Below are 13,900 nucleotides of genomic sequence, written 5' to 3' on the forward strand. Positions count from 1 at the left end.
TGGCATCAAGAACAGAAAGAACTGATTTTGGGCTCAGGGAATTTAAAGAAAAAAGAAGAGTATGTTTCAATAATGTTTGGGGAGGTGATGGTGGTATTTTACTTGAATTATCCAACCTGTTTATCTATATAGCTGAGAAATTTTCACTTCTGTGAGTTATTCTGTCAATCATCTGTATTGAGCCCCTGCTGTATATCAAGCACTCTTCCAGATATTTGAGATCCATCAGTTAAGTAAACAGACAAAAATCCCTGCCCTAAATGAGCATGTATTCTAATTAGGGAGAGAGGCAGCAAACAATAAATATAATAAACTTGTGGACTGTATGGTGACTTAGAAAGTGATACATGCCAGGGAGATAGAAAAAGATAAGGAAGGGCTTCCCTGGTGGCGCAGTGGTTGAGAGTCCGCCTGCCGATGCAGGGGACACGGGTTTGTGCCCCGGTCCGGGAAGATCCCACATGCCACGGAGCAGCTGGGCCCATGAGCCATGGCCGCTGAGCCTGCACATCCGGAGCCTGTGCTCCGCAACGGGAGAGGCCACAACAGTGAGAGGCCCACGTACAGAAAAAAAAGAAAAAAAGAAAAAGATAAGGATAAGAAGAAGCAGGAGTAGCTGGGTGGGAGCTTTCGGTACAGTAGTCTGCATAGGTCTCATGGAGAAGGTGGATTTGAACAAAGGCTTGAAGGAAATGAAGGAGTTAATCAAGTGGCTCTTTAGGGGAAGATTTTTCCCGGACTAGACAAGTCATGAAGGGAGAGGCATACCTGGGAGGTGTGTGCTCCACCACGTGCTCTGTAGAGCTGGTGTGGTACCTGGTCCTGAAGCATGGCTAAGTCCTTTTACATAGAATAGGAAGCCTCAATCCATCCAATTTGCCCATGTCATGCTATGCCATGGACAACAAGACCAGTAGATCACGGAATGGACCATCTGGAATCGGTGACACTTCAGTTCTGGCCCAAGTATGCCTGTAGTTGTATGAATCACAACCGTATTCCTTTATATTTGCTCTTCAGGACTTCTGGTGGTCATGACCTTGTCTCATGTGACAACAAGTAGACAGGACTAAATTCAGTTTAGCATTTTAATGACTGAATTAGATGAACCACAGATAATCCCATCAGCTTAGGCATCAGCTATCAGAATGGTGGTCTATCGTAACAGGCAAAGCACGCGATTAGAGTAAGATTACCGGGCATCTGTTACTAGCTCATGCTAACTTACTGACACTGAATAAATCACTCAATTCCTTTAGGCCTCCATTTTCATATCTACCAAATCAAGATATCACCTTTTACCCAGTCTATTTCCCAAGGTTGTATAAAATTTAAGATAATATGTGCAAAAGTATGGTGGAAGTTATAATGCACGAGGCAATGTTACTTACCCACTTCTGTGTCCTCAGAGCCCAGTATAGTGTTTGGCATTCCATAAATGTTGAATGAATGAAAGAATGAGTGAAATTTACAGTGTGATGGCAACTAAAGAAAAAAAAAATCATCCTGTTAACACGACATATGTCTATACAATCAAAGGTATTAGGGAGTATTCGGGACAACTACCTATATAAATCAAGCCAAATAAAATATTACTTAGACTTTTACTTGAAGACTTTTTAAAGAGGTTATTTCAAACCATGATATTAAACTATAGGCTACTCTCAGTTTAGCTTGTTAAGTCCTTTGATTTAGAAAAGTGGAAGCTATTCTTACCCAAAGCAGAGAAAGGAGAAGGGCAAAGAAAAAAAAAGAATTCAACATTGCTCAGCAGATGGGTACAAGAAAGAGCTTTAAAAAAAAAACAGAAGAATGTGAGTTTCTTTTTAGTAATTTCTACAACTGGAATATAAACAGCTATCGAATTGTTTCAATGTTGACATAAGATATGAAGGAGAGAAGAAACTATATTGTGCTCTGGCCAAGATGTTTCAGGTGCCAAGAATTCTACCCAATTAGTACACAAAAAGAATATCGAGGAGAATCAACAGCAAGCTATTCCTATAATAAAACTGGATTCCACTGAAAATGCCTACTCAGCATAAAATCCACAAGCTAGGGCAGAAAAATACATCTCTTCTCCTGGGAGACTACCTTTAATGCTACTTGAAATTATGAATTGAGATTCTGAAAGTCTGTTTTGTTAGTTCTGTTTGTTCCAGCTTGGCCTGAATTTAAATTTTATCAAGGACCACATTTCCAGCTAGTTCTCTCTGATTTTGAAACCGTGGGTAATCATTAGTTAAATCCACTTCACCTGTTATCTGCCTTCACTAATCAAGGTCGTTTTAATTGTTGCTGCAAAATACTCACAAGTCCTCCAAGCTGCATATAGCGTAAACGATAAGATGTTTGCCTGAGTCGTCTTCAGGAGCTCTAGTTCGAGCTGAGCTGGTAAAAACCTGTTAAGACCACCGACCCTCCAACTGGGCATGCGCGAGTGTCCGCCCAGTGACCTTTCGAACTTGCGGAGGCCTGTAGCCTAGTTACACCTGCGCAGAATGTCAATTACCACCCCTTTTCCAATCACTTTCCCCACGCTCCCCACGCCTCAGACAGTCCTGCTTTTTTATTAGTTGTTCCGTGGATACCCCGCAGCCTCTTGCCTTCGCGGAGGTGGATTTGAAGTTTGTTCTCCAGTTTCCTCGTTTGGTTGCCTTGCGAGTAAGCCCTCTCTTCGCTGCAAACCTCAGCGTTAGCGTTTTTTGGCTTGCTGTGCAGCGAGCAAGTCGAACCTGGTTCGGTAACGATTTCTCATGCTGAAAGTTTTCAGGGATGTAGTATTGTTTTCCCTTTTCTAAATTTTTACTTCCCAAGGCACCATCTTCATTTGGAAAAATTCTAGGAGTTCTTGGATTTGTTGAACTTACGTGAAGCAACTTTTTCAATTTTCCAGATAGCTGCTCAAGAGAGACCAACAGGTAGCTGCTGTTCCGAGCTCTCTTTCTTCCTTAGTCTAGCAAAAATTGCAGGGAGAATGAAAAATAAATCTTGACCAGAAAACTCACCTTAGATATCAATTTCTGGCCTTTTTTATTCCCCTGCAAAGCAAAAGATACAATTGATTCCCCAGTAAACAGTTAGGTTTGTTCTACTTCAGAAGCATAAGCTTTGACCCATTGGCCGTCTCACAAGGTCCGGAAATATCTTGTTCAAGATTCAAGATCCAAAGCAGTTCCTGGAGATGATGCTTCAGCATCAACCAGTGGCTTCACACTGCCTGGGTTCAAGTCCCCGCTCCACCACTTACTAGCCTTGTGACCTTGGACAAGTGAGTAAACCTCTGTCTGCCTCTGTCTCATATGCAAAATGGGGATAGTATATGATACTAATACCTCTGTCCTAGGCTTGCGGTGAAGATTGAGTTAAAAGTTTAGAATGTCTGGCATGTGTGAAAGGTATGTGTGTGTTTGTGATGGTGATAATGAGGGCGCTAATGTTGGTGATGGCGAGGATGGTGATTCTCCCTCCTTGGAATGCTGGTCAGGGCACACGTGAAATGCTTTATTAGTCGAAGTGACCAAGGACTAAAGTCTCAGTAAGTGGCATGTTGTAGAGAAAGGACCACTGACGACTCAGAATGCTATAGCCATAGGGGATGCACAACAGTATTACCCAGGAAGTGTCCCAGCCCCTCTCTTGCCTTTTCCAGTATGGGAAAAGCCTCCACATTCCAATCAGGAAATTAATCCTCTCACCCAAGAGGAAACTCTCACCTCTCACGTTGTCACCGCTGAGAACAGATCGCGGGGGCAAAGGAGGTGGGTACTAGTCGGGGGGGACATAAGGAGGAAGCAATGAGAGAGCAGGAGGGCAGCCCTGGGCGGGGAAAGCCATTCCCAGGTCTTAAGTGCAGCGTAATAGGGGATATTGGAGAGAACAAACTACCTGTGTAGTATTGTTGATTTAAAATCCTTGTCTGGCTTCAGCGGTGCCCTGGCGGAGCGGACGGGCCATCCCGTCAGAGATACGTGTAACACGCCGTCTTACTGTGACCTAGGAAAGTCTGCCAAGGATGTCTTCAGCAAAGGATATGGGTTTAGCATGGTCAAAATAGATCTGAGAACCAAATTATGTAGTGGAGTGGAATTTTCTACTTCTGGTCATGCTTACACTGTTACAGGGAAAGCATTAGGCAACCTAGAAACCAAATACAAGATTTGTGGCTACGGGCTGACCTTCACCCAAAAGTAGAACACAGACAATACTTTGGGGACAGCAATCTCTTTGGAGAATAAATTGAAACTCAAATCGAGTTCATTCAACTCAAGGCATAAGTTCAACTCAAGGGTTGAAACTGACTCTCGATACCATATTTGTCCCAAACACAGGAAAGAAGAGTGGGAAACTGAAGGCCTCCTATAAACAGGATTGTTTCAGTCTTGGCAATAATGTTGGTATAGATTTTTCTGGACAAACCATCTATGGCTGGGCTGTGTTGGCCTTTGAAGGTTGGCTTGCTGGCTATCAGATGAGTTTAGACACAGCCAAATTGAAACTGTCACAGAATAATTTCACCCTGGGTTACAGGGCCGCAGACTACCAGCTGCATACTCACATGAACGATGGCATTGAATTTGGAGGGTGGATCTACCAGAAGGTGAACAAGAAGATTGAAACATCAATAAACCTCGCGTGGACAGCAGGCAGGAACAACACACGTTTCGGCATCGCTGTTAAGTACAAGCTGGATTGTAGAACTTCTCTATCTGCTAAAGTAAATAATGCCAGCCTGATTGGACTGGGTTGTACTCAGGCCCTTCAACCAGGAGTGAAACTGACCCTGTCAGCTCTCATCCATGGAAAGAACTTCAGTGCAGGAGGACACAAGGTCGGGCTGGGATTTGAACTAGAAGCTTAATGTGGTTTTGAATAAAGCATCAGCTTTGTCCCTGGAGGTGGAGAGAAATGAACCCACTATGTTTTGGCCTTAAAATTCTTCTGTGAAGTTTCAAAAGTGTGAACTTTTTATTCTTCCAAAGAACTGTAATCCTCCCCACACTGAAGCCCAGATATCGAGTCCATCCTAAGGGAGGTGCTTGAAGGCATACCCGGAAGTTGTCATGTTCGTGCCACATTTCAGTTCAGTCCCGCAGTGTTATTTTCAATGTGTTGCTCAGCGACGGTGTAGTGTCATGTTACAAAGGAGATGACCTGACCCTCCAGTTGTCCACACGTCCTGCACCACTTTTTCATGACCTTGTAATATATTGGTCTCTGTGCGACAGTGGAATCTTTGGTTTTGCATCAGAGTAAAATAAACCCAACACATTTGGAAAAAAAAAAAAATCCTTGTCTGAAAACAACTTTGAATGGTTAAGAGACAAACTATAACAATCAGCAGAAAGGAGTATGGACCACAGTAGAGAAAATGACATCCCACCCCGTGAGGGACACACAGATCAGCAGAACTGCGTCAACCCGGGACAGAGGAAACCCAGAGCTGCCTCACAGCTACACTGGGCTAAGGGTGTAGATTTGTGTAGCTGTTGTCTATGACATTAGCATATTCTAATAATAATATTAAGAATGGTTGAGCACCACTATGTGCTAGGCACCATTTTAAGCACTTGTTCATTGCAGGGAGGCAGTGGTAGGGATTTGAAATAACCTGAAGAACCTCTGTTCGTAGCAATCGAATGAGCCTCACAGAAATAAAACTATTCAATTTCTAAACAAATCCACGGATTTAGAAATGTTTCTAGTGCAACTAATAGATAAAGTCTATGAACGGGTCCTGAACTGTGGAATCCCCATGGCCACTGGCAAGCTAACTTCTACATCCTCGTAATTTAAAAATGGAACATTCAACCTGCTAAAATCTAGGATAGTATTTCCCTAGGCAAGAGCAATAGAACATAGATCTGGAGGTGCTAAGGTTAGTTTGCAAAGAGAAAACTCTTGGTCTAAAATCTTGGTCTAAATCTCTTGGTCTAAAAGTTCTGGAAAATACTGCTTTAAGCAAAGTTGAACTGTTTTTGTTTGGTTTTGTTACCTTATGTTTTACTGAGGGATGTCTCAGAACCTTTAATGAGCTAATGAGCATGGTCAATTCCTAAGAAAGGGACGGCAGAGGCAGGGTTTTCCAAATTGTAGAATTCTTCCCCAGCACCCCTGCAGCATCTTCCACAACTATTTAGGAAATGCAGGTATGGTTCATTCTCCCCCCTCCAGGAATCTAACCCATTCCAAGACCCAGACACTTATCCATGTTCTTCAGAGAGAAAACAATCAGAAAAAAGCTTCCAATTATTTTCCTTCACATATTGGTTAAGGTAACACAGCTGCTATAACAGATTAACCTCAATCTCATTGACTTCACACAATAAAATGTTTTTCTTAAGCAGCAGTCATCCATGCAAGTGGAATCACCTGGGAAGCTTTGAAAAATAAGATTTCTGTGCCCCACCCCCAGACGTACTGACTTGATTGTTCTGGAGTAGGGTAGACATTGGGAAAAAAAAAAAAATTAAACTTCTCCAAAATTCTAAATGAGGTTGAAATCCACCGAACCAAGGGATTGTAAGGACTTCCTCATCTGGCATCTTCTCATTCAGACCTCTGGGTTAGCCTCTGAAGGGCTTATCTATACCAGAATTTTCTTGGATTATTGATCAATATAATGTAATGTTATTTCAAAAATCCAGAGAGAAAGATTTTGCAGCGTAAGGATTATTTAACCAAAAATAGTCTCTTGCTGCCAGTCTCCCAATCAACCCAGTGTCATGAGATGTACCCTCATAAGCCTGTCTTGTTGATTAGCACAGACGTTATCCTTTGTGTTACTCGGCCTGACAGTTTTCTATCATGTCAATGGGACCGGAGCACCACCTGCTATTTATTCATTAGCTATTGTTTTAAGCAGTAGAGGGTAGTGGTTAACAATACTGGATCTAGAGTCACCCAGTTTGAAAACTGGATCCTCACCTACTAGCTGTGTGACCTTGGAAAAGTTGTTGCCTAACCCCTCTGCCTCAGTTGCCACATCTATAAAATGGGGAGAACAATCCTATTTCACCAAGAATTATGAGGATTAAATAGGTTAATCCTTGGAGAAGTCTAACATAGTGAGAAGCACATAGTAAGTTTTCAACAAATGTTGGCTCTTGTTATTTTTCTTACTTTCAAATGCAGGTCTCTGCTCTAAGCTGCTGGGGACACAGAAGATGAAGGCTAGCCCCTCTCTGCAAGGAATTCACAACTGGGCACAGGAGACGGACACATAGACCAGAGAATTATGATGGATATGACTGGGCTTTCGTAGAATGATGCACAAAATGCTGGGAAGGTCTCCAAGATGATATTGGAGGAGCAGGCCAGGAAGCCTTCCTGGAAGAGATGCCATTAGATCCGGGCCTCAAAGGGTAAGATGAGATCTGTAGACTCAGATCCGGGCCTCAAAGGGTAAGATGAGATCTGTAGACTCAGTTATTTGCTACTGAAGTGACCTGGAATAGGGGAGAGGATGGGTCAAAAACCCAACCAATGGCATCTGCAGAGACATTTCTTTGTGGTAGAGTTTGCCACCATCCTCGTCCAAGTCAAGGACCCAGCCTTCTGCAACATCCCCTCCATGCCTGGAACTGTGCCCATTTATGGGCATCCCTGCTTAAACTGCCTGATGGCAAGCTCAGACCTTTGCATTCAGGGGGAGAGGCCTGCAGTTTTCCATGGTGTGGCTGCGTAAATGTTGGCAGGGCCTGGGGCCAGAAGTAGGCAGGACCCAGAGGCGGATGGGCAGGGCAGTAGGAGGCAGGAGCTTTTTCTTGGGAGTTTCATAAGGCACAAAAATTCCGGACCATGTCTCTGCCTCAGCGCCTTGAGGATATCCTGTCATTGAGCCAGACGTGTATACAGTTGAGAGTGGCCGATTTCACCACGACCCCTAGATTGGCCATTTTTCCTGTCTAGAGGGAGTTCTCACAGATCATCTGTTTCAATCCAGGAAAAGGAGAGGAAGAGATTTAAAAGCAAACACTGAAATGAGAAAGAATTCACTGGGCGTTCATCAGACTAAGTTAATGTAGCTAAATAGTCCTGGCAGGTGCCTGACGTGGAGAAGAAGCAAATATTTCCTCACCATGCTACAAATTTTAATATTTCTTTTCCTTGGATTGGCGGCACAAAATCTCTGTTCCCTGCCTGACACTGCAGAGCAGGTAAGATGAAACTTGCGTTTTTTTAAAATGTGTTTACATTCACGATTGTGTACATAAACTTTTTTGCTTTCCTACATTGTCCTAGGTAAATGGTACTATCTGGACTTCACAAAATAGAAAGCTTGTGGAGAATAGGATTCTAATGGGGATCTGTCTGAAAGGGTGCTAACCCAGTTCTATTCGTGCGTTAAAACGCCATTGTTGGGATCTCTGATTTAAGTGCCAACATCCCTCTATCCATTGTGGATTTTGCTATCCTTTTTGTCGGTTTGCTTTAATGAATACCTCCCATTGCATCGTTCTGAATGTAGAAAATAACAATGGCTGTAGAGAGCTGAGTAGAGAGGAGCTCTGGGGAATTCCAGGTTGGGTGATAACTGATTGAGAAACACAGTGTCACCAAATGTGCCAGGAATCCATCCATCTACCTACCACGAGTTGAGCAGAAGTACCCAGGGCAGTCGAATGGCTAGTCCTTGTGAATGACACCAGCACTCCTGCCTGCCCAGCAGGCTCACGTGAGTTGTCATCCTATAGCAGGTTCAATACCAGTTCTGCAGCAAGTCCAGGCTAAAGGAGGGTATGTGAGGGACTCTCCTGGCAGTCCAGTGGTTAGGACTCCATCCTTCCACAGCAGGGGGCATGGGTTCAATCCCTGGGTGGGGAACTAAGATCCTGCATGCTGCACAGACAAAACTAAAAATAAATAAAGCGGAGGTATGTGAGAGGCAATCTGAGTGATTTATTTAAAATGTATTTCACGAGATAGGATTTCTGCTCTATTAATAATAAAACATAAACATGATTCTGCATCTGTGCCAGGCAATTAGTTTTACATATATATACACTCTTTTTTCATATTCCTTTCCATTATGGTTTATCACAAGATACTGAGTATAGGTCTCTGTGCCATACAGTAGGACCTTGTGATTTATCCATTCTCTATAGAATAGTTTGCATCTGCCAATCCCAAGCTCCCAATCCATCCCTCCCCTATCCCCCCACCCCCTTGGCAACCACATTTCTGTTCCCTATGTCTGTGAATCTGTTTTGTGCCAGACACATTTTTATCAACACCAATTTTACTCCAGTTGGCTATACTCTGATAAGGTTTTTCACTGAAACATTGGAAGATGGCATAAGGGTTAAGTGCTCCAGCTATGAGGTTAGATAGGGGCAAGTTTGAACTGGGGCCTTTCTTTGTTTAACAGCTATTTGAGGACCAGTCACTGCTCCATGGCTTACTAGCTGTTGAACCCTGAGCGTGTTACTTGGTCCCTCTAAGCCTCAGTTTCTCCCCATCATTGCTCCACAGACAGCAGTAATTATCATGCACATCACCACCATCATCATCATTGTTGAGTACTTGCTTTAGTACACAAGCCAGGCCTTGATTGATTTTAAAGCTGAGTTTACTTTTTAGACGGGACTGTATGAGAGAGAGAATGAGCCTTTCCATTGGAAAAGGACAATTTGAAGATCAAGGGGTTCCTTGAAGAGAGAGTATTCTGGCTTACTAAGAAAAGAGAAAGTACTGTCACCCCATAAACTTATCCAAATGGGAAACCCTAATGTAAAGAAAATCCTGCTTAAAAGAAGTGTAGATATGCCCTAACCATTAAAGGGGATTAATTCAAACAATATCTAAGAGTGGCTTTTATTATTTCACAAAGAACATTCTAGTGCTGTTTTGGTTCATAATGATCACCAAATGAAAGCTGCCAGTAAAAACAGATTTTGTTTTCTATATACCACTGTACAGTATGGGGAAGAGCAATGACTGATCAAGGAATCATAAGGCCACTAACTGACAGTGTGACCTTGGGCAAGTCACTGGACCTAACCCCACCTCAGTTTTCTCCCCACTAAAATGAGAATGATGATACCTCCCCTACTTGTCTTTAGGGTGGTCAAGATCAAATAAGATGATGCCTTTGGAAGTGTGCATAACCATATATTGCCCTGTAAATGTAAGCTTTCTTCTTAGGCAGCCTTTACATATTTCAATGAACTTAGAAGTAGTTATTTTCCCACCACCCGTAACCTAATGCTGGGCCCAGGGGATAAGCTGTGGGATGACAAAGAAATAGGAGAAGTGGTCCTCTCCAGCAAGGGATTTTTAAGTGGAGAGAAAGACAACAGAATGTGCTTCACTGTCCAGCCATAGGGAGAAATCGAGAAAAGGAGAAATGAGTGTGGTTTTGTGGACGTGGTGTTACACAGGGTGTTGAGGTGTGGATAGCCAAGGGGAGGGGAAAGAACACTCTGATGAGGAGAGGCAACAAGCCAAACACAGGTAAGAACAGAAATGTCACAGGAACAAGCATTTATGGCCTATGATATTCTAGATACTGGACTAGGTGATTTGCGCGTGTTATATCACTCAGGTCTCAATAACCTGCAGGGTGGTTATTAATATCCCCCCTTTACAGATGATGGCAAAAAGTAAGGAATTCATTCAAGACTGTATGCTTAGCAAGATACAAAGGTTGATTCTAAACTTAGGTCTTCTGAGCCTCAAGTTCAGTGTCTCTTCATCGTACAAAGCTGCTGCTTCTTAAGCTTAATGGGGAGATGAAGGAAACGTGAGAAAGAGGATTATATCCATGAAGGATCAGCAACAGGATTGCGCACAAGGGATCCTGAAGACGAGGCCAAAGTGTATCTGTGTCATTCATTTTAACAGTGAATTCTCTGCCACCTGATGTTGCCAAGTGATTATTTCTAGTGTGTCTGTGATTTCCCACAAGTCATTCATTCAAATGTCCATTGACAGATGAATGGACCAAGAAGATGTGGCACATATATACAATGGAATATTACTCAGCCCTAAAAAGAAACGAAATTGAGCTATTTGTAATGAGGTGGGTGGACCTAGAGTCTGTCATACAGGGTGAAGTAAGTAAGAAAGAAAAACAAATACGACATGCTAATGCATATATATGGAATCTAAAAAAAAAAAAATGGGCACTGATGAACCTAGCTGCAGGGCAGGAATTAAAGTTGTAGACATAGAGAATGGACTTGAGGACACGGGGTGGGAGGGGGAAAGTGGGGCGAAGTGAGAGTAGCATCAACATATATACACTACCGAATGTAAAGTAGTTAGCTAGTGGGAAGCAGCCGCATAGCACAGGGAGATCAGCTCCGTGCTTTGCGATGACCTAGAGGGGTGGGATAGGGAGGGCGGGAGGGAGACACAAGAGGGAGGGGATGTGGGGACATATGCATGCATGTGGCTGACTCACTTTGTTGTACAACAGAAACTAACACAGTATTGTGAAGCAATTAACTCCAATAAAGATCTATTTTAAAAAAGTCAGATATTTACTAAGCACTACTATGTGGTACACACTGCTCTAGGTGCTTAAGGTACAGCAGAGAACAAGACAGGAAAAAATCTCTGCTCTTACGGAGCCCACGTTCTAGCTGGATTATCATCAAAAGATTGCAAACATCTTTGGAGCAGGAACTGTGTGCTTCACAGCATTTAGCACCCAAACTAGACTATTCCTATGGAATCAATGCTGAAAGAATATTCTTGAGACCTATTGATCTGTGATCAATTGATCTTGAATAACCTGCTTACAATTGCCCATTTGAAAAGTGTACCCTGCCGTATGCTTCCGGTTTCGCATTTGGATACGTGTAAATAGTGACATTGCTCTACTTTGCTAGACTCCAGACTTGAGATCAGTTATGGCAAATGGGTGGTATAAGCAGCACCTTCCCTTGCCCGCAGCCGTGGTAGACATTGCTTGTTGATTCCAACACTCCTTGCAGATAAGATGGAAAGACCCACCAGTCATTACCAATCAACCTCATTGCCATCCCTGTCGTTTCATTTACATGAAGCTGGTGGAGAAGATTGGCCAACCCGGGCTCGGCTAATGGGACTTGATATTTTTTTTTAATGTTTTCACAGGCAAAAAGATGTGATAAGAAGTCTCTCCTTACAATTAGGACTGAGTGCCGATCCTGCTCACTCAACTTTGGAATGAAATGTCCAGATGGTTACGCCAAGGTTACCAATGGCACCGTAGGGATCCGAGATTGCAGGTACTCATTATGAGAAAATATGTGTGCTGGAGTCTTGGAACACAAAGGATTGTGAATCCAAATTGAAACCTCCCAATTCAAAAACTATGAAGCAGGCTTCCCTGGTGGGGCAGTGGTTGAGAGTCCGCCTGCCGATGTAGGGGATACGGGTTCGTGCCGCGGTCCGGGAAGATCCCACATGCCCCGGAGCGGCTGGGCCCGTGAGCCATGACCACTGAGCCTGCGCGTCCGGACCCTGTGCTCTGCAATGGGAGAGGCCACAACAGTGAGAGGCCCACGTACCGGGGAAAAAAAAAAAAAAAACTACGAAGCATTTCCATGATTTTCTCTTACTCTAAGGTTACATTGAACCCAAACTTCAGTAACTTACAACTATGACCTTGAGTCTAAAAAATATATTACAATTCATGTTTTCATACAAAATTGCACCAAAATATTCTGCCTTCATCTTGCCCTTCTTTATTTTGAAAATCTGGGGTTTGTTTCCTTTAGAAAAGGTTCTAGTCAGAACATGTTAAAAGCCTTGGGTCTGATAGTCATCTTACAAAGTAGCTATGCACCCTGATACTAATTAGAACCCAAAGAAGGGAGACAAAGGAATTACAGCTTTCTTGCATTGTATGTGAGTGTAGCATTTTTGAAGCCCTCTTATGATTCAAAACTCTCATAATTCAAGGTTAATCCTTGCAAAGGATGACAAGCAGTTCTGCCCGCCAGCTCATGGATGCAGCCATGCAGCTCAAATGCAAACACAAATTTTAATTTACTCAGTCTACTAATTCAAAAATTAGACAGTACTCAATGAGTTTGTTTTTAATTCAGGGGTGAAGAATTAGAAGAATTTTGTATAAAATGAAACCATTAACACTGTTAGATCACACTGTTTTAAATTCACGTTTGCTTAATGCGACTGTACTATATCCTAAAACCCCAAGTCACCATTTTTAATAGGAGTTTCCCAACATTACCTGGCCTGGAATTAGCAAGCATATACAGCAGTTAACCACTTAGTTACTACCAAAGTGGGCACACATTTGTAACCAGATTCCCTGAGGAAGTATATCAGAAAGCTTTGGGGTTCAAGGTTAAAATTATATGGGGACTTTACTGAGAACTCTTTATACTGATTTTTTATTTTCATGGCCAAAGTGCGTATTTGGTTATGTATCCCACCCCACCTTCCCCCCACTTCCCACACACACAGCAGATAAGATTATTGCATTCAGGCTGTCTGTTTTAGAATTGAGAACTTTGATCTGTCATTCAGCTATGCTGAAACAAACCCAAGACTGGTGTTTTTATATAAATTTTTAAAATTGTAGTTGAATTCCAATGTTGTGTTAGTTTCAGGTGTACAGCAAAGTGATTCAATTATAAATATACATATATATTCTTTTTCATATTCTTTTCCCTTATAGTTTATTACAAGATACTGAATATGGTTCCCTGTGCTATACAGTAGGTCCTTATTATTTATCTATTTTATATATAGTAGTGTGTACCTGTTAATCCCAAACTCCTAATTTATCCTCTCCCCTCCCACTTTCCCCTTTGGTAACCATAAGTTTGTTTTCTATGCCAAGACTGGTTCTTGAGGGGACATTTTGGTTCTCTTTTGGGCTCCCCCTGTCCCCTTCTTTGTAAAGAGATGTCCCTGCCAATATGCTCAATCTTTCAAAGAA

General features: G+C 42.6%; 1 protein-coding gene and 1 pseudogene across 1 annotated transcript in view; both read left to right on the forward strand.

The window, feature by feature from the left end:
- Nucleotides 1-3,883: 3,883 nt before the first annotated feature.
- On the forward strand, nucleotides 3,884-5,065 carry LOC111187864 (non-selective voltage-gated ion channel VDAC3-like; annotated as a pseudogene).
- A 2,615-nt stretch (nucleotides 5,066-7,680) lies between these two features.
- Nucleotides 7,681-13,900, forward strand: part of STAB2 (stabilin 2) — a 151,477-nt gene continuing 145,257 nt past the window's right edge. The window contains exons 1-2 of the mRNA XM_022600016.3: nucleotides 7,681-8,159; nucleotides 12,085-12,218. Coding sequence (XP_022455724.2) covers nucleotides 8,082-8,159; nucleotides 12,085-12,218 — 212 coding nt within the window. The 5' untranslated portion in view covers nucleotides 7,681-8,081. The remainder of the gene's footprint in view (nucleotides 8,160-12,084; nucleotides 12,219-13,900) is intronic.

The sequence above is a fragment of the Delphinapterus leucas genome, chromosome 11 (genome assembly GCF_059928025.1).
Source record: "Delphinapterus leucas isolate spDelLeu-1000000601 "Yukka" chromosome 11, BTC_Dleu_Yukka2, whole genome shotgun sequence".
NCBI classification, from domain to species: Eukaryota; Metazoa; Chordata; class Mammalia; order Artiodactyla; family Monodontidae; genus Delphinapterus; species Delphinapterus leucas.